The 21233-nt window shown below is 44.2% G+C and overlaps 1 protein-coding gene across 1 annotated transcript; it reads left to right on the plus strand.

Annotated features, from left to right (window-relative positions):
* Positions 1-15076: 15076 nt before the first annotated feature.
* On the plus strand, positions 15077-19390 carry LOC121728226. The gene has a single exon (XM_042116366.1). The coding sequence runs from the start codon at positions 15077-15079 to the stop codon at positions 19388-19390; it is 4314 nt and encodes a 1437-aa protein (XP_041972300.1).
* The last annotated feature ends 1843 nt before the right edge of the window (positions 19391-21233 follow it).

Consider the following 21233-nt stretch of genomic DNA (forward strand, 5'->3'; position numbering starts at 1 on the left):
GACTCACTTTTGCTATGCTTTTCACTTAAGCCGTAGCACTGATTTATACCACCTTGGTCACTACACTGATTCACTGCACACTCACTAACACAACGAACCAGAGGTGGCCGCCGGGGGCCCAACGGGTGGACCTCGACGACTTCTCCTTCTGCTTGGCCCGCCGCCGGACGCGCGGGCTGCGTGCTCCCGCGGTAGCGCCGCCACAGCAGCGCGGCGCCGAAGACCGCTGCTATCGTCACTACCACGTATATGACCGTGTAGTGATGCACATCATGATACGAGATGCGCTTTGTTAGTACTTCTTCTGATGCCCTTTTAAGCTCCTCTATTTGTCTGGAGACATCCCTAAAGAGTCCTCGATTTTCGGATATTGATTCGTTGTCGACGACTGAGATGGGAACTGATAAATTGAAGATCTTGTTGATTGGCGGAATTTCTATTTTTAATACATCCGCTTCTTTATTCAAAACGTTCGATTGTAATTTGTGTGTAAATATCGTAAATGAGCTACCTTTAATTACACACTTGTCGCTAAGTGTCATTATTCCCACCTGGTGTAATGTTTCTGCTGCAATATGATGCTCACATATGATTGTTACGGTGCAATGACCGCAGCAATAAAATAAATAAGTGTTTATTTTGCTAAGTTCCGTCCATTTCTCTTTACAAATCGACGTTTTTGTCTCACAATTATCTGAAGATAAGTCTTTTCTACACAAGTTCTCTTCTAATTTATTTTGCTGGATTGGCTGCTTTGACGTACATATGTGAATATTAATATCATAGTTTAAACAATTTCGTAAGTCCTCGTCCGACATAGGAATATAAGAATCTTTGTGTATATTAATTGCGACGTAATCTGATACTGGCACGATACTGATCGTATTGAAATTAATTCTTTTCGGGATAGGTATAAGCTTAAAAATTTCGAAGTAGTCTCTACTAACCAATGGAATTCTAACTTCAAATATGATAAATTGTTTCGATGCTCTCGCCTTTAAATTGAGTAAATGATACATTTTTGATAGATCTGACTGAATATTTTCTAGGGGTAGCGATACGTCTTTTGTTAGTAAACCCGCAATAATGTTTAGCTCGTCCCGTAACTGCTCGGGAGGTAAGAGATGATAGTTTAGTTTTCCAGAGTAGACACTAGTGAGTGTGTCAATGAGCGTCTCTTGAATGTTTTGTAGACTGGATAGCATGTTGTAGGCAATAATCGATGACAACGTAAATTCATTGCGCGTCGCTACCTCTTGAAGTACATCTCCTTCCACGCGGACAGCTTCCTCTAAATCACTCAAATGTTGACTAAAGATTTTGTGTTGCTTGTTCATTGTATCTTCGACCCTTTTTATCAAGTTGAGTTCTGCTTCGACGACCGACGTCTGGTTTTTCCACAAAATTGCTAAATGTTTTTCATTTTCTCTGACTGTCTCGATATCCGTTTTGTACTGTTCGGCGAATTGTTCGTCCAGTACGCCGAACAGACTGTGAGCGATATATCCGACACCGTTGATAAGGCCTCGACGTAGTCGCGTGCGCGCGCTTCGCCGTGTGAACTGCTGACCGAGTAGAATGCCATTGTTGTGCTCTAGATCGTTGAACCCGTGACGTAATTGTAAAAGGATTATGTCACATTGTTTTATCTTGTCGTTAGGGTTACTACACATGTTTTCTAAATAATTAATATAGTTAGTGAGCAGTTTCGTGCCCTGCCAATACGGATCCATGTCATAATAAATTACGAGTTTCCATTCATCTCGTTGGAGCCGCATGTCTGATATTTTGTCAAAGTAAAATCCTTGTGTTGTATTTAAATTTGATACTTGATATTGGCTTGTAACTGATGAAATTGATAAGATTAAAAACATAAATATCGAAAACAGAAAATTGCTATATTTATTCGGACGTCTGACGTGCATGGTTCCGTAACTCGTTTTAGGTGATGCTGAGGTCGATGCTGCTTGCTGCTGATCTGGTTTGGAAGACGTAAGGTTGGTATCATTAGCGTTTACAGGTAATCTTGATATTTTAGTAACGGGTCTTTTGATAACGCCGTTTTTAGTTTTGATTGAAACTACTCGAACATAGCTATCCTTTCCGGGATGTAAATCTACTATTTTTCCAAGAGCCCACTTTCCTGCAGGTAAATTGGCGTCGTGGATGATAACAACGTCATTGATGTTGAGGTTCTCCTGTGGTTGACACCACTTGCTCCGTGCTGATAGCTGACACAGGTACTCGATTCGCCACCTCTTCCATATGTCATCAAAAATTTTCTGAGTTAATTGCCATCTTGTACGGTGATCCTTTTCAGTTTCAATGATTGTTAAAGTAGGGCCGCTCGCTAGGAAATGCGACGGAGTGAGATAATTTAAATCTTCTGGATCTTCGGTTAGTGTACATAAGGGACGTGCGTTTAAACAGGCTTCCAACTGTGCTAGTAATGTAGAAAATTCCTCGAATGTCAACTTTTGTTCACTGATTACTCGTTTGAGATGATATTTAAGACTCTTCACCGCTGCTTCCCATAGACCACCTGCGCTCGGCCACGAGGGGGCGTTGAAGTGCCATTGGATTTCCATTTCTGTGATAGCCGCAAAAAATTCGCTGTCTAATGTTGATTTCAAATCTAAATATTCTTGATTTATAATTCTGCTAGCTCCGACAAAATTGGTACCATTATCACTATAAATGTGGCAAGGTGTTCCTCGTCTGGCAGACATTCTTCGTAATGCCGCCAGGAATGATGATGAGCTGAGATCTGATACCAGCTCTAAGTGCACGGCTTTTGTAGCCATACATACAAATACAGCGATATAGCCTTTCGAAGTTTTTACACCACGACCTTTGTTTGTTTTGACGTCGACAAATCCTGTGTAGTCTACTCCAGAATGGTAGAATGGTCTTGTCGGTGTGGTGCGGGCTGCCGGTAAGTCACCCATTAATTGAGTATGCTTGACAGGATTATGACGCTTACATATTACACACCCACGCAAGCGCTTTTTCACAATATTGTTGCCTCCAACGATCCAATATTTGTGTCGCAAAAATGCTGACGTAAGTCTGGCACCACCATGAAATGTAAGCTGATGAGCCTGGTCAATAAGAAGTTCGGCTAAACGACTACGACCAGGGATGATAATAGGGTGCTTCATCTCGGGATCTAGATGAGTATTTCGGAGCCGACCACCAACTCGTAGAATGCTGTTTTTATCTAAAAATGGATTTAATTGATTGATTGTACTCTTCGTGAGTAACTTGTTGTTTCGAAGGCTAATGATCTCCTTTGTGAAGGTATGTTCTTGAACTTTTTTAATGATACAATAACTCGATCTCCGTAATTCTGATATTGATAGAAATGATGATTGATTGGGTTCCGGACGGTATTTGATTCGCAATATCCATGATAGTATTCGAATGATTTTATTATATGAGCTGTAATTTGATAGTAGTTGATATATGATATTTGTAGGCTACGGGAGGAGGAATTTAAAATAAAATTCTGGATGTACGAGTAAAGTCACGGTATATTAACGGAAGACCACAAATATAAGTACACTTCAGAAAAAACTAAAATAGACTGCCAAAATCCGCCGACAATTCTCTTTTATATCATACCACGAAAAAACAGTTGAATTTCGAGGCGTCGCTTCGCCATAGACAAAACATAACTTAGTTTCTTTTTTTACATTTCTTAAAGGTGCAGTACGGTGGAGGTCGCGTCGCCAACATTCCCCACCCCAGTGCTGGAACAGCACTCCTAGCCCATAGGTACACGTGCGACGCGGGCCGCAGAGCGTCTTAGAATTCCAGCCCTAGTGCGAACGTCCACCACTCTGACGCGCTCATCTTTCCCTGGCATGACCGCCTCTACTGTTCCCCGCAACCAACAGTTTCGCGGAGAATTCGGGTCCACGATAAAAACAAAATCCCCTACTTTCAGAGGTGTCTCTTCCTGGGTCCATTTGCTCCTAGGGATCAGCTGCGGCAGCATCTCCTTTACCCAGCGAGACCAAAACATATCGGCAAGGCGTTGCGCTATACGCCATTGCTTACGTAAGAATAAATCGGAGTTGTCGAACTCCCCTAACACCGGTAAATTTGACGACGAACCTAAAAGAAAATGATTAGGCGTGAGGGCCTCCTCCGACCCTGGCTCCACGCTCACATGCGTTAACGGACGACCGTTCACTATCTGTTCGACCTCAGCCATCAGTGTGAGTAGAACTTCCTCACGGGGGGTGCGCTCATTTAATATGACTTTAAGTGAACTTTTGACAGTTCGAATGAGGCGCTCCCATGCCCCACCCCAATGCGGACTGGAGGGAGGTATAAAGGTCCAGGTTGTGCCGTAATTAATCGCGGTCGACTGTAATGTGTTGGGACTTAAATTTTGAATAGATTTACGAATTTCGGTATCGGCGCCTCGCAAATTCGTACCGTTATCAGAATACAAGTGTAGCGGCCATCCTCGTCTAGCCGCCATCCTACGGAGAGCCATTATCAAAGAGTCCGTTGTTAAAGACGATACGATTTCAATATGAATGGCTCTGACAGTTAAACAAGTAAATAATACGCCGTATCGCTTTTCCCTTTTTCTACCGATTGCAATTTCGATAGGACGTTAAGTCACCGTCGATAGTACCGGTAAGCTTCTTACATTTATTATTTTATTCTCGACTTTAATTACACTATTCACAGCGTGCGGAAACGACTTTGGAATCTTCCTACTATTGCTACTATTTACATTTAAAGTAAGTTCGCTGCCGAGCGGACAACAGGTTCATTGTAGATGAGCAGCGCCGAGTGGGACACATCAGGTAAGCTGGACACAAACCCATGAATACACCAACCTAGTGGGGTCAGTGTCGCGTAAGGCTCGTTAGGTCTGCCCCTAATAATTTTAAGCGGCAACAACAAATGATAATTATCCTGACCTATCAAAATATCAGGTTTACACATTCCGGTAGCAAAATTATTATTAACTTGACTTAAATATTTATATTTACAGAAATCTACAGACGTTAAGTTTTGCACCGGTAACCTTAACTCATCTATGCTGCGCGCGGTAAATTCGAACTTCTGTCCATCTGCGTTCGAAATACACGACCGTACCACCGTACTGTTACATTCTAGCGCGGTGTTACTCCACGCGCCACATACACGTAATGTTTGTTTATCTCCACATAAACCTAACCTATTTGTCAATTCACTACTTATTAATGATACACTAGAGCCATCGTCTAACATGGCTATACAACTTATTGCACCATTAGGGCCGTGAATATTTACACGGACGACTTTTAACAGACATTGCGATGTACTGCAGGTATTTACATTGGACACATTTTGTTCCTGCGACGTACTGCTTGTATTTACACTATGTACACTTTGTTCAGATCTACAGGTGTTTATATTTTCGACATCTTGTACCTGAGACCCTACATTAGACAACTGTGCAGTACTTACATTATGCTGCGGTGAAGTGAAGTGCAACAACCTTGACGTTTCACAAATTCCCACCTGTATTTGCGCAGCGACTTACAAAACTTTTTACACTCCGTTAAACTATGTACACCTATATTACAATATTTACACTTAGACCTACTATTATTACCTACTTTGCTGTGTACAAACATCACGTTTTTAGAGTCATTAGACACACACTTACGGTTCTTAAAATAGTAATTTGACACACAGAGGGACACTGAGGTTTTGGACACCTTGAGGGCCTCTTCACTGAGGAAATTAGAGAGAATTTCGAGTCGACACACGGAACTATTTACACTTATTATGGGATAACTGTAGTCACTCCACTTGGACAATAGAATGGGGGGCAATTTAGACAACACTAGGGACGTTATGTTCACTCCGCGTAGGTACTCCTCCTGGGACAGACACCTGACTGCAGCCACATAGTTCTTCACCTTGATGGAGAAGCTGACGATGTCTCGGTGGTACTCCGGGCCCACGGGGTGCAGCTTCCGTATCTCGTTGAGTATCCTAGGCAGGACGACATCCGGCTGGCCGAACTGCAGCTCCAGCGTTGACATGACGGCCTCGGGGTCGGCGGCGCTGATGAGGAGGGCGGTGACGGACTCTCGGGCCGCTCCTCTGAGACACTTTCGCAGGCGCCACATGTTCTCCTTGGCGGTAAACTGGCAGACCTCCGTCGACTCCTCGTACGCCTGTTTAAAGGCGAGCCACTCCATCGGGTCGCCGAAGTATGCAGGTAGCTCCTTCGGGGTACACAATCGGCTGACCATTCCCGCGTTCACGGCATTAGTAGTAGCGGCCACAGTTACTTCCTTTAGCGCTTCTGCTAACTTACTGAAGCCCGATTGTGTATTCGCATCGATTGGCGACAAACGCGCGACTTCGATCGGCTCGGCGCGGGCGGCGGCGGCGGCCGGCCCGCTCCGCGCATGCGCGGTGGACAAGATGGCGTCGTCGACGCTTCGATGAAAATAATTATTTTTACTATTTACACAATTATTTACAATATCGACATTTTGTTCGCCGTTTTCTAGCCATTCTTCGACTTTGTTTGATAGCGACGAGCATTCTGAGCTTGCACTTCTGTGTGAATATTGCTCTTCAAGTGCGGCAATTTTCGCCGCCATTTTTCGTTCTACAACTTCTTGTTGGAACTTGACTAATTTTTCTGCGGCTTTCCGTTCGGCTTCCAGTTGGGCCTTCGCTAGGGCTTCTGAAGCCTCAGCTGCCTCCAGCTCGATGAGCTTCTTTTGGGCCTCGAACTCGAGATTTCTGGATATTCTGGACGACTTGCTATGAGTCTTCCGTTCGGACTTTATGGATCCACGGCAGACAGGCTCCGACCTGTGACTGTTGCCGCGGTCCCCGGTAGTTCGTACATCCCCATAAGGTTCCTCCCGTGCCGACTGACTCTGCAACATCCTCTGCCTCGCGCCACGAGTTAGTACCATATCGTGTGACGGAGGATTGGACATCGCGTGCTGGTTAGACGATGAAAAGGTAGACGATCCGGCTCGAAGGACCAGCCTTTGTAGGCTACGGGAGGAGGAATTTAAAATAAAATTCTGGATGTACGAGTAAAGTCACGGTATATTAACGGAAGACCACAAATATAAGTACACTTCAGAAAAAACTAAAATAGACTGCCAAAATCCGCCGACAATTCTCTTTTATATCATACCACGAAAAAACAGTTGAATTTCGAGGCGTCGCTTCGCCATAGACAAAACATAACTTAGTTTCTTTTTTTACATTTCTTAAAGGTACAATATTGTTGTCTGTCCCGTGCTCGGCGACATTTACTTGTTTTGTTATTTTCACTTCCTGATCAGTGAAATATTTTTCAGGTGTCTCTTGATATACGCTGTTCTGCAACACAGCAGGACCCTGCCACCACAAATTATGCTGACTCAGCTGTGGAGCGGCGATTCCGCGACTTGCACAGTCAGCAGGATTGTGCCCAGACTTGATGTAACGCCAACATGATCCTGGCATGATTTTGATAATTTCTTGCACCCTGTTGGCAACAAAGGTTTTCCACCTTCCTGGATCTCCATTAAGCCAGCCCAATACGACCATTGAATCTGACCAACCATGTATCTCGGTGTGGTAATTGCTTAGACACAACCTGACTTTTGACATAAGTCTTGATAATAGGAGAGCGCCACTTAGCTCTAGTCTCGGAAGTGATATCTTTTTACCGAACGGAACTAGCCTTGCTTTGGCTACTAATAGAGTACTCTTTACTTTGTCTCCATCTGTAATTTTACAATAAATAGCACAGGCATATGCTTTCATTGATGAGTCACAGAAACCATGTAACTCGATCCTGTGGCATTGTTTCGTGTAAATCCATCGCGGTATTTGTAATTTATTAATATTGTTTATATCTTGCTTCACCTTATTCCATTCTGATTTGATATTTTCAGGCAACTCCTCATCCCAACTGATTTTAGAGAGCCATACGCTTTGAAAAATGATTTTCAACTTAGTTGATAAAGGTGTTAGCCAACCTAACGGATCAAAGAGCTTTGAAATATCTGATAGTAAAGATCTCTTTGTTTCCGACTTTGATGGCTGATCTATGCTATATTTAAAGGTAAAAACATCTAGGTGTGGATTCCAGCAAAGCCCTAGAGTTTTTGTATGTTCTGCTTGCTTGAAATTAAAATTATCTTGATTGTTTGATTTGTAACTATGATCTGATAATTCGGGAATGTTAGATCTCCATTTTCTGAGGTTGAATCCACCTGATTTTAGCAGCTTGATAAGATCGGCATGGAGTTTCTTTGCCGCTTCAATAGTATGCGCCCCATCTAAAAGGTCATCAATGTAAAAGGATCGGTCAAGGACGTCGGCTGCTTGACTAAAATTGTGTTTTTCATCTGCTGCTAATTGTTTTAGAGTCATCATGGCCAAGAATGGAGCTGATTTCGTGCCATATGTAACTGTTGTTAGTTGAAATTCTTTGATTGGTTCATCTGTACTATCGCGCCAAATTATTTTTTGCAGGGATTGATCTTCTTCGTGTACCCAAATTTGCCTAAACATTTTTTCGATATCCGCTGTAAATGCAAATTGATATTGTCTCCACTTAATTAAGAGAGATTGTAAATCTTGTTGCAGATTGGGTCCACACTGCATGACGTCATTTAAACTATTCCCAGAGGAGGTTTTCACGGACGCATTAAAAACCACTCGAAATTTTGTAGTTGTTGACTCGACCCGCTGTACACAATGATGCGTCATATAGCATTCAGGTTTCGTATTTCTTGTTGCTGGTTTCATATGACCTAATGACTGATATTCGCGCATAAATAATTTATAGTCTTTTTCTAAATTTTCTTGTTGTTGAAATTTCCGTTCTAGAGATCGAAATTGAGCGAATGCTTTGTTTTTGGAACTGCCTAAATTTTTCTCGAAGTTACTCTTCATAGGAAGTCTCACGACGTATCTCCCGTCATCTCGTCGCGAGGTAGTCTGCTGGAAGTATTCGATACACTGCTGGTCTGCTGATGACATATTATTTGATTCTTCTGAAATATCCTCGATCTCCCAAAATTTTTGAATTTGCTCTATGTTATTTAAAACGATGTTACATTGCAGCGTTTTATTACTACCGCTTAAAATCCAACCTAGTTGCGTGTTTTGTGCTATAGGTGAAACTTGATCCCCTCTACAAATTCCATCTAATAAAATTAATGAATAAATATCGGCTCCTAAAAGGAGATCGACCGGGTGACTGATGTTGAATTCAGGATCTGCTAACTTAAGATTATCTAAAAATGACCATGATGGTTTTGTAAATGACTGACTCGGCAAATTTTTAATTAAATTTTGCATTATATAAACATCTGTGTCAAATTCGAAATTACCGTTAATTGAAAGGCATTTAATATGTATAAGCCCCTTGCAATTACTTTCTTTTGCGCCCACTCCAAAAATTACTCCTTGACATTTTTGACGTGATAGCCCTAACTGATGTGCTGCGTTCTCCGTGATTAATGATGCTTGAGACCCTTGATCTAATAAAGCACGCATATTTAAATATGACCCATCCGAGGTTTGTACCTTGACCATTGCAGTGGCCAAAAGTACTTCCGGTATATCGTGCTGTGACACGTGCGCGTTTGTTCGAGGTGCTTGAGTTGGTTCCGACTTAGGTGCATTCCTTGACGTCATCGTGTTTGAACTTTGATTCGATTGCACAAACGCGTCGTGTAAAAGTGTGTTATGCATTTGATTGCATTCGCGACAAGTTTTGATAGAAATGCATTCTTTACCTTGGTGGCAATAAAGACAATTTTGGCATAAATTAAATTTTGATACGGTTCTTCGCTTATATGCTGGCGACATTTGCAAAAATTGAGGACAATGGAAAATGCCATGATCGTTTGTTTTACATACAAGACATTTATAAAACTTTGTTAAATTGACGTTTTTTATGTTATTAAATTGCGATGTATTACGACCGTGTATCGATGACATTTGCTGATGTTTGAAATTGTTCGATGTATGATATTTACTGCTATGCCCCGGGTTTGCTTGATAATTTTGACCGCTGTTGCGCGTCATTGATTTATTAATTTGCTTGCGACTTGTAGATTCTAGAGTAGTAAAAGTAGTTTCTAAATATGCTAAAAATTCCTTCAAATTTGGTATTTCGCTCTTGTTTTTAACTGATGCAATGTAACGATTTTCCGTTTCTGTGTCAAATTTAAGACATAAAAGACGGATGACTAACGGATCCCATGAATCCACGTCTACTCCTAAGTTTCTGATGGCGTTAAGACTTTCAAGAAGAGTGTCATGCATTTTCTTGATATGATACAATGACCCTCTCGGTACTGCAGGAATATCAAGTATAAGATCTATGAGCGAATTTAAAATTAATCTATTGTTATCATATCTGTGATTCAAAATTTGCCAACATACAGAATAATTGTCGGATGATATAGTTAGATGTTGAATGAGCCTCTCGGCTTCACCTCTAACTTTTGATTTTAGAAACTGCATCCGTTGTGCATCCGAAAGCGAAGGATTTCTGTGGATTGATTCCATAAAGAGATCCTTGAAAGAAACCCGTTGATGATAATTCCCACTGAAGCTTGGTACTTCCAGTTGAGGTGTTGACTGTTCCGTATGTGTTACGGACCCCATCTTTTTGTTGATAGCAGCTATGATGTTATTGTATTTTCCTTCATATGTGAAAAAAGTAGCTTCATAGTTCGGGTCCCTACCGCCTAACTCGCTGTCCAAATCCCAATGAGCGGAATCTATTGTTGACCAACGAGATTCTATGGAGCGAAGAAGGTGCTCAAACTGCCATTTTTCATTTATTTTATCTAGATTAATATTTGATAGAGTGTGCTCAAACGCCTTAAAATTACTGCACTGCTTGCGCAGCATTTCGTCGGTTTTACTGTCCAGGCCTCGAGATTGAGCTGATGATCCCTGACCTAAAGGTGGTTGAGCGTTCGGAACACCCAATGGTGTAGCGGGTTTGATAATAGGGGTGGAGGGCCTGCTCTCCTCCCTTGGTTGATAATTTTCAATTACTCCCCTAATGTTGAGAAATCTATCTTTCATTATTTCAAATTGGTTAGTTGTAAAATAAGTATGCGATTTAATACCTGATCCACAAAGCTTTATATGATTTGATTGATATTCGTGCCAGTAACCGTCAAGCGTGTCGAGACGGCGTTTTATTTTTTCAGACGTTTTCCGATCTGCCCCATCTTTCTTGAAATTAGTATAAATTTGCTCAATGGCAGCGGAAATTTGTTCCTGAGTTGCTAATAGATCTTCCACGTTGGACATTTTGATATGATGTAATCTGAGTTAGTGTATAAAATTGAACGATCTTACTTGAAATATGCTGATAATTGGCTGGAACCTGGGCTGCTGACTGCTTTCCGGGAACGCCACGCGATGATGCTGGGTGATGGTCTTGATAAATGATGATAAGTCCCTTGATAGCGTAGGCACTGAGTCCACGTTTTCACTGAATCACTCGCGAGGCTTATTTCGTCACTAAGCCAAAAAGTCACTCGAAGGACCAAAAAAGATGTACGGTGCGCACAATCTTTTTATGATAGTTTGATATTGATTTGATAGAGAGCGAAAGAAAGTCCGTTTTTGATACTAATGTCGTTTATTGATCGACTTATAGAATGATATGAGTACGCGCGGAATGATTGATGACCGAATGCGAACTGAAGTTATTGCTAACAATTACTTAAATCGTGTAAAATGCTGATGATACAATTCTGTGTACGCGCTTGCCCGTACATTCCTAAATACTTAATGTATCAATTGAATGTCTTGTTATTGAAAAATCTATCATAATTTAACTACAAATTAATTAAAATTATAATCATGAAAAAACAACCCGGCCGGAATGTTCGGTTTAGTGACCGTTTTTTTTAGTTTTATAAACATACTACAAAAATATTTTCGGCACTAAATGATATAGCATAGCATAGCACTATATTTCATTGTACATCGAGAAACTTCAATTTGAATTTAGTAGTTAAAAATCTGCTACAAGACGCGGACGCAGGTTGGATGGTTCTTCAGGAACGGTTTATTTGTTCAGATAAGTGACCATATTTTGTAAGCATTATTATACTTTCTCCAACTGTTTTTACTGTTGACACGTTGCAAAATTAGCTTAGTATTTAGTAAAAAAAATGAAATTGTGATAACTATTATCGGTTATTTACAAACACTTTAAAAGTAAAAGAAAGTAATATTACGTGACTTCCGACTTGTGACTTTTCGTATGGTCACATATAATGGAACGGACAAGTCACAACAGGCGGAAAGCATAAGGCTTAGTTCACATTTTAAATAAATAATTTTTTTATTCACAGATTTTATTAAGAAAAATGGTGATTTTTAAACTGGTACGATTAACGTACAAATATATTTTTTATTACTTATGTGTTAAGGTGACGCCGCGTTAAAGTAAAAAACCGTTTTGGATATGTTTTAGATTGCTAGTTTTCTATGAAAGGCCGGCCCGGCCTCTCACAGAAAACAAGCAATGGAACAGCAAAAAATGGAAAGGGCGTAAGCGACAAAATAGTTTTGTCGCGTAATTTAAAAACCATAAATACATTTCATATAAGCTATGGGCAAATTAAAGTGTATGCTTGAACCAATCCATGTACATTTTTGGAAGCTTAAATCACTCTCCTCTGTTGGAAAAATAGGAATCCTTTTTTTTACACAGGTCTATTTGATTGATTATTCTGTGTTATAAAAGTTGACCAATCGTGTTATGCTATGGGTAAATCAAAGACAAAGACATGATAAATACTGACAATGAACTTTAATTTCTTAGCTTTAGTCATTGAAAAATCGATATCGCTACAGCCAAATTATCAAGGCGTCGCCTTTACTTAACAATAACAAATATTTAAAATTTAAGTACCTAAAAGTTTTATTTTTTTAAATAATTTTGATTTTATTTCCACTACTTTTCTATCAGTAAAGTTGAAAATCATTTTGTGTCATTGATATTTTTAGATTTATAAAAACTAGACATCGGATTATATGCATTGCAAACTTGCATATGCAAATGCATATTGTGCACGACAGACAGTAAATAGTGTATGGACTATGGACATTTCAGTGAAAAATAGTGCCATTCAATGGGATGGGTTTAGAGCCAGTGTGGTAGTGCCGATTTCTGTAACCGAAAAGTGAGGGAGATAGTATACATCTCGAGCGGGCTATCCTTGTCCCAGACAAGGAAGTCCCGTGCGAAAGGGACAGCCAGAGGCGACCGTTATGTCAGGGGGCGACGAGGTAGTATAAATATAGGAAAAATAGATTTTTTTAATTATTTCGGTTACGGAGGTCGGCACGAACATGTTTATTATGTAAAATTATAGCTAAGAGAATTGTACAAATAAAACCAATGTATATTTTGTAAATTAATGTAATTTTCGTGGAAACTCAATAAATTTTCCTTCCAAGGGGGTGAGGCATGGAATGTTCTAGAAGCTGGGTACCGGGGCCGATATAAATATGGGTCGGCCGCCATAGTACGACACTCGCTCTCCAACGTTGCCCAGCTTCGGAACTACTGTGTGCTTGCTACCTGGAACAAGACTGAAAAAGTGTTTAAATTCATCTCCTCATCAAATAGTCATCATCATCATCCTCATTACTACAAGAAACGCTGACCTAGGCGATCTACGGGGAATTAGCGCAAGCTGTCCCCCACATTGTATGGTCCTTCGCAAAGCCGGATTCTACGGCCGGATTCTCTCCGAGGAAAAAAGAAAATCAAGAAGCCAGTGCGGTCAGTGAAGAAAGATGTCCAAATCGAAGGCTTCAAGCATCGCCGATGGGGCCGAACGAGCGAGTCAAACCGGAGTCCAGACGAGAAGCGGAGCATCGACGCGCCCCGCGGCTCCACCGGTCGAAGAACAGGAGGAAAACTCCAGGGAAACCGCCGAAACGTCCGAAACAGAACAAACCTCGACGGAACGAACCTCTACCACCGCCAGCGAGAAAACAGCAGTAGAAGAGGACTCACGACGGAAGAAGCGTGCGCCTCAGGGAAAGGAAAGCAGGAGGAAAATTTTGGAAGCTGAGGAAAAGCTGGCGGAATTGAAACTGGCAGAGGCACGTGCATCGCTCGCCCTCGCAGAAGCCAAGCTGGCCAGGGAAAAGGCCATGCTGGCCTGCGGAGACGAGGAGGGAAACGAGGTAGCAGAAAAGGAAACGGACAAGGTGGAAGAGTGGCTGCAAGGGCAAACCATTAACCCTGCGGCCGAGGAAAAAGAAAAGCAGAACGAAAATGAAGAAAAGAAAAATGAAAATTCGGAAAATGAACCGGAGCACAGAAAAGCTGAAGAAAAACAGAAGAGCAGCGACATCACTTCGCTGGCGGCGGCGCTCACACAGGCCGTCCGCATGTCAAGAGACGCCCCCAGGTTTCTCCAAGAGCTTCCCCCGTTCGCCGGACATTCAACGGGGTGGCTCGGCTACAGGGCGGCGTACTACGAGACTGAAGAAATGTTCTCGCACACCGAGAATACTATGAGGCTAAGAAGAAGCCTCAAGGGAGCAGCCCTCGAAGCGGTCGAGAGTCTACTCATCAGCCAACCGGAGCCGCGAGCAGTCATCCAGGCGCTGGAAAGAAGATTCGGCCGTCCAGACACACTGGCGATGGGTGAAATACAGAAAATCAAGGCGTTGGGCAGGCTGAGTGACAGCCCGCGCGAACTCTGCATATTTGCTAACAAGATAGCGAATGTGGTGGCCACGCTGGAGACACTTAAAAAGGTACACTATATGTTTAATCCTGAATTAGTGAAAAGTATTGTAGAAAAGCTGCCGCCCATTCTGCGCAACAAGTGGTACGGCCCATTTTGCCGCAAGAAGAAAAGAAGATACGTCGGACTTGAAGAAGATGACCCTGTTCCTCAATGAAGAAGCCGACAAATGCAGTGCGTATGCGCTGCCCGAGGAGACCGAACCTCACCCGGAGAGGCCCCAGAGAAGAAGACTGGAACGGGCTTTCGCCACAGAGGTAAGTGGCAGGAAAAGGTGCCCGATGTGCCAGAACGAACACCACTTGACGGAGTGCAAGCAGTTTCTCGGGACCCCTGTGAACGAGCGCTGGAACATAGCGAAAAAGAACCGCATCTGTTTTCAATGTTTGCGGAGCAACCACCGCCGAGGGGGCTGCGGGGCAAAGAGGTGTAGTGTCAACGGGTGCGGCATGGCGCACCACCGCCTGCTGCATCACTCCAGACCACCGGCAGACCAGCAACAGCCGACGGCGCCGCCACAGGCCATGGAAGCAGGGGAGGCAGCGACCGTGGAAATAGTGAGCAGCACCAACTGCCTTCAGGAACGACAAGCCTTCCTAAAGGTCGCTCCGGTCACGGTCTTCGGCAAGAACAGCACCAGAATAGACACCTACGCACTCATGGACGACGGCAGCACAGTGACACTCATCGATGAAGACCTGGCGGAGCTCCTCCACCTGGACGGGCCTCGCCACGACATGTGGGTGCAGGGCCTCAGTGATACAAAGAAGTACGAAAACAGCAAAAAGGTAAGCTTCAAGATAAGGGGGCGCCACTGTAAAGAAGAGTACGGCGTGGGGAGTGCAAGAACAGTAAAGAAGCTGCTATTCACGCCGCAGAAAATTCGCAAGGAAGACCTGCACGACTGCGCGCACCTGAGGGGCCTTGAAGACCACCTGATGTACGAAAATGCGCGCCCGAGAATCCTGCTGGGTCAAGACAACTGGGAGTTGCTGCTGGCCCTCGAGACGAAAACGGGAAGGAGAAACCAGCCGGTCGCATCCCACACACGACTCGGTTGGGTGCTGCACGGATACAGGTCGTCACATACGCAAACTATAGCCTTCTGTGGCCACACAGTAGCCAAAAAAGAGGAGAAGACAGAAGACAATATGGAAAACATGATGAAGAGGTTTTTCGACCTGGAATCACTTGGGATCGAAGCCAGAAAACAGAAAAATGACCCAGAAGAGCGTGCGCTGGAGATACTTAAGAAAACCAGTCGAAGACTTCCTGATGGGCGCTTCGAAACCGCGCTGCTCTGGAAGGACGAGAAGGAAGTCATTCCCAACAACTACAACGATGCCTGGAAGCGTCTCAGGTCCCTGGAAAAGAAGCTGGATCGAGACCCGGGCCTGAAAGAAAAATACGAAGAAAGAATAAACAACCTGCTGGAATCCGGATACGCAGTGCCAGCACAGGAGCCACCGGCAGCAGGGAGAACATGGTACTTACCTCACTTCGCCGTGTGCAACCCAGCGAAACCAAAAATCAGGTTAGTACACGACGCCGCGGCCAGATCCCATGGCCGCAGCCTCAATGACATGCTGCTCTCCGGCCCCGACCTTCTTCAGTCGCTGCCAGGAGTCATCATGAGGTTCCGCCGACACTCTGTGGCGGTAACCGCGGACATCAAGGAGATGTTCATGCGCATTCGCGTCCGGAAAGAAGACCGGGACGCACTCCGCTTCCTGTGGAGAGGTAACGAACGAGAAGAAAAGCCGCAAGAGTACCAGATGGCGTCCCTTATCTTCGGGGCCACGTCATCGCCATGCACGGCTCTGTACGTAAAAAACAAGAATGCAGAAGAGTTCCAGGAAAAATATCCGCGTGCTGTAGCGGAAATCAAGAAGAACCACTACATGGACGACTTCATATCTAGCTTCCCGAGTGAAGAAGAAGCACTGGAGACATCGCAGGAAGTCGACATGGTCCACCGGCACGCCGGGTTCGAGCTGCGAGGCTGGACATCGAATAGCGAAGCCATACGCCGACGTCTCGGGAACGACCGAGACTCCAAGGAGGTCCCTGTGGGAGAAGACTGCGCGGACAAGACGCTGGGAATATGGTGGGAGGCGCATGAAGACCTGCTGCGCTTCAACCTGAACGAGGCGAAGATACCTCGCACCATCATGAGCGAGGAGCGGGCCCCCACGAAGCGTGAAGCCCTCAGTGTCGTGATGTCATTGTTCGATCCGCTCGGACTACTGTCACCGCTCACCATGCCCGCCAAGAAGTTCATGCAGGAGACCTGGAGGTACGGCACCGGATGGGACGAGCCCATACCGGAGCAGCTCGTCCCCAAGTGGACGGCGTGGACAAGAGATCTACAACAAGTAAGAAAAATAAAGATTCCCCGCTGCTACAACCTGCAGCCTGAAATGGTAAGCGAAATGCATACCTTTGTCGACGCGAGTGAAGAGGCATACGCCGCAGCTGTCTACATTCGTATGGTGCGCGAGGACGGAGCAGTACACACGGCGCTCGTGGCAGCCAAAAGCCGCGTAGCCCCGCTGAAGCCGACGTCCATCCCGCGCCTGGAGCTGCAAGCTGCTCTACTGGGTACCCGCCTCGCGAAGACTGTGGAGAAAGAACTAGAAGTCGAGCTGGTAAGGAAAACATACTGGAGCGATTCCCGCACAGTGCTGGCGTGGATACGCGCCGAGCCGCGGGCCTACAAAACGTTCGTCGCGCACCGCCTCGCCGAAATAGAGGAAACAACGAAAGTCAGCGAGTGGCGATGGGTGCCGACGAAAGAAAACGTGGCCGACGACGCGACGCGCGCCACACCCACGGACTTCGGAGCCGCCCACCGATGGTTCAGCGGGCCCGAATTCCTGAAAAAAGAAGAAATATTCTGGCCGAAAGAAGGAAAACCGGCGGAGAAAACGGACACGGGTGAAGAAAAGTGTTTTGTCGCACGATACATCGCGCTACAAGACAGTTTACCCGACATCGAACGCATAGGAAGATGGAAGACGTTGATACGAGCTACAGGTCGTGTACTACAGTTCATTGACCTCTGTCGTTCCCCGCGAGAAACCGTGGCAGCTGTGCGACAACGCACAAAGAAGAATAAAGAAAAGGATGCGGCCTGGGACTCGCGGCGATCGAAGAAAGGAAAATCCGCGACACGAATGGATCCAGTTACGCGAAGAAAATACGTCGCACTCGACGCACGGTACCTCACTCGTGCCGAGGCACTCTGGCTGCGCCGAATGCAAGAAGAATCCTATAGCAAAGAAAGAAAACGAATAGAAGAAAACCGTTCTCCAGCGGCGGGAGACCGCCTCGCCTCGCTGAGCGTCCACCTGGAGGAGGGCCTCATCAAGCTACGGGGTCGAGTAGCAGCCGCAGAAGACATCAGCCGGGAAACCAACAACCCGGTTATCATGGATGGCAGCCACAGGTACACGAAATTATATATCCAACAGATACACGAAGAAATGCATCACGGCGGAGTAGAAGCAACCGTGAACGAGATCCGGCAGAGGTTCTGGGTGACCCGGATACGCCCCACAGTCAAGGGTGTGATCCGGGCCTGCCTGGCCTGCCGCATACGCCGAGCCAAGCCGACGTGTCCGGCCACGGGCGACCTGCCCGTCGCCCGGCTGGCGCACCACGCGCGGCCATACACCTTCACAGGGCTTGACTATTTCGGCCCTGTGGAGGTCACCGTGGGCAGACATCGAGAGAAGAGATGGGTGGCCCTCTTCACATGTCTCACCATGAGGGCCGTCCACCTGGAGGTGGTGACGTCTCTCAGCGCCGACTCCGCCATCGCAGCACTGCGGAGGTTCGTCGCCCGACGAGGACAACCGACTGAACTATGGTCGGACAACGCGACCTGCTTCAAGGCCGCCGAGAAGGAGCTACAACAAGAATGGGAAAAGTATAAGAGCGAAGTCAACGCCCGCCGCATCAACTGGCGGTACATCCCTCCGTCCGCCCCCTTCATGGGCGGTGCGTGGGAGCGGCTGGTGCGGAGCGTAAAGGAGTCCCTGCGAGTCACTCTACACGAGCAGCATCCGAGCGACGAGACCCTCTACACACTCCTGGTAGAGGCGGAAAACATCATCAACTCGAGACCACTTACCTATGTCTCGGTTGACCCCGAGGAGCCCGAGGCCTTGACCCCCAACCACATACTGCTGGGGTCGGGCTGCCATGTACCTGCTCCAGGAAGATTCGAAGAAGAAAAGACATCGGCGCGGCAGCTGTGGAAGCGCGCGCAGCACCTGGCAGACGTGTTCTGGCGGAGGTGGGTGAGGGAGTACCTCCCACTCCTCCAGCACCGCCGGGAGCCACATACCCGAGGCTCCGATCCCGCGGTGGGTGACGTCGTTATCATATGCGACTCGAACCTACCGCGCAACATCTGGCCACGCGGGAAGATCAAGAGGACATATCCAGGCAAGGACGGCGTGGTACGGGTCGTGGACGTGGAGACCGCGAACGGCCACGTTCTCCGGCGGCCCACCAAGAAGATCGTCGTGCTACCGGGGGTGTCGCCTGCGCGACCGGCGGGAGAAATGTGCACGACAGACAGTAAATAGTGTATGGACTATGGACATTTCAGTGAAAAATAGTGCCATTCAATGGGATGGGTTTAGAGCCAGTGTGGTAGTGCCGATTTCTGTAACCGAAAAGTGAGGGAGATAGTATACATCTCGAGCGGGCTATCCTTGTCCCAGACAAGGAAGTCCCGTGCGAAAGGGACAGCCAGAGGCGACCGTTATGTCAGGGGGCGACGAGGTAGTATAAATATAGGAAAAATAGATTTTTTTAATTATTTCGGTTACGGAGGTCGGCACGAACATGTTTATTATGTAAAATTATAGCTAAGAGAATTGTACAAATAAAACCAATGTATATTTTGTAAATTAATGTAATTTTCGTGGAAACTCAATAAATTTTCCTTCCAAGGGGGTGAGGCATGGAATGTTCTAGAAGCTGGGTACCGGGGCCGATATAAATATGGGTCGGCCGCCATAGTACGACACTCGCTCTCCAACGTTGCCCAGCTTCGGAACTACTGTGTGCTTGCTACCTGGAACAAGACTGAAAAAGTGTTTAAATTCATCTCCTCATCAAATAGTCATCATCATCATCCTCATTACTACAAGAAACGCTGACCTAGGCGATCTACGGGGAATTAGCGCAAGCTGTCCCCCACACATATTATAATGTCACTTTTTAGGCGATAGTGCATATTTTGGCAATTTTGCATATTTCGGTAGTTTAACTTCTATGGGCATTAAGATGGCAATCGGAAAATGTTGGTAGACAATTGTTATTGGCGTATAATAAATAAATAAAAACTAAAAAGGCTTTATTTCAAGAAATTAAAAATTTTGATTTTATGAAATTATAAAAATTGGCGCTTTTATTAATGTCACTACCTGAAAAGTCTTAAAAATAATAATAAATTTTAATATTAAGTTACTTTTGATTGATTGATTAAATACTGACAATGAACTTTAATTTCTTAGCTTTAGTCATTGCTGAGAAAAATCGATATCGCTACAGCCAAATTATAAAGGCGTCGACTTTACTTAACAATAACAAATATACTATTTAAAATTTAATTACCTATAAGTTTTATTTTTTTTAATAATTTTGATTTTATTTCCACTACTTTTCTATCAGTAAAGTTGAAAATCATTTTGTGTCGTTGATATTTGCAGATTTATAATAACTAGACATCAGATTATATGCATTTGCATACTTGCATATGCAAATGCATATAATGTCACTTTTTAGGCGATAGTGCATATTATGGCAATTTTTCGTTGATAGTGCATATTTCGGTAGTTTAACTTCCATGGGCATTAAGATTGCAATCGGAAAATGTTGGTAGGAAATTATTATTGGCGTATAATAAATAAATAAAAAGTCTTTATTTCAAGAAATTAAAAATCCTGGATTTTATGAAATTATAAAAATTGGCGCTTTTATTAATGTCACTACCGGAAAAGTCTTCAAAAAAATAATAAATTTTAATATTAAGTGACTTTTGATTGTGCATATTTTGTGCATATTTCGACAATTTTTCGTGCATATTTGCATGGATATTTCGGCACTTTGATCGTGCATATAATCCGATGTCATTAATAACTTAGGAATTCGTAGACATGTGAACACATCTTTATGATTATGAGATGTTCGTCCCTCTAATTAATGAAGTTAAATCTATGAAATCAAAGAATTTTTTACTTTTATAAGTAGTGCAACAATAAAAATGTTTAAATAAAAGGTTTTTGTGTTATAAAAACTTCTTTATATATGTTAAATATTACTTACTCATGTAAAAAAATGAAAAATAACCTAGTGGATAGGTCACATAGTCACACTATGGATTAAAAATAATTGCTACTCTTGTTGATCCTTGAAATTATC

The sequence above is a fragment of the Aricia agestis genome, chromosome 6 (genome assembly GCF_905147365.1).
Source record: "Aricia agestis chromosome 6, ilAriAges1.1, whole genome shotgun sequence".
Classification (NCBI taxonomy): Eukaryota; Metazoa; Arthropoda; class Insecta; order Lepidoptera; family Lycaenidae; genus Aricia; species Aricia agestis.

Bases quoted from the DNA above. Each gene is read 5' to 3' on its own strand.
- LOC121728226 (XM_042116366.1), top strand. From the start codon at position 15,077: ATGTGCCAGAACGAACACCACTTGACGGAGTGCAAGCAGTTTCTCGGG.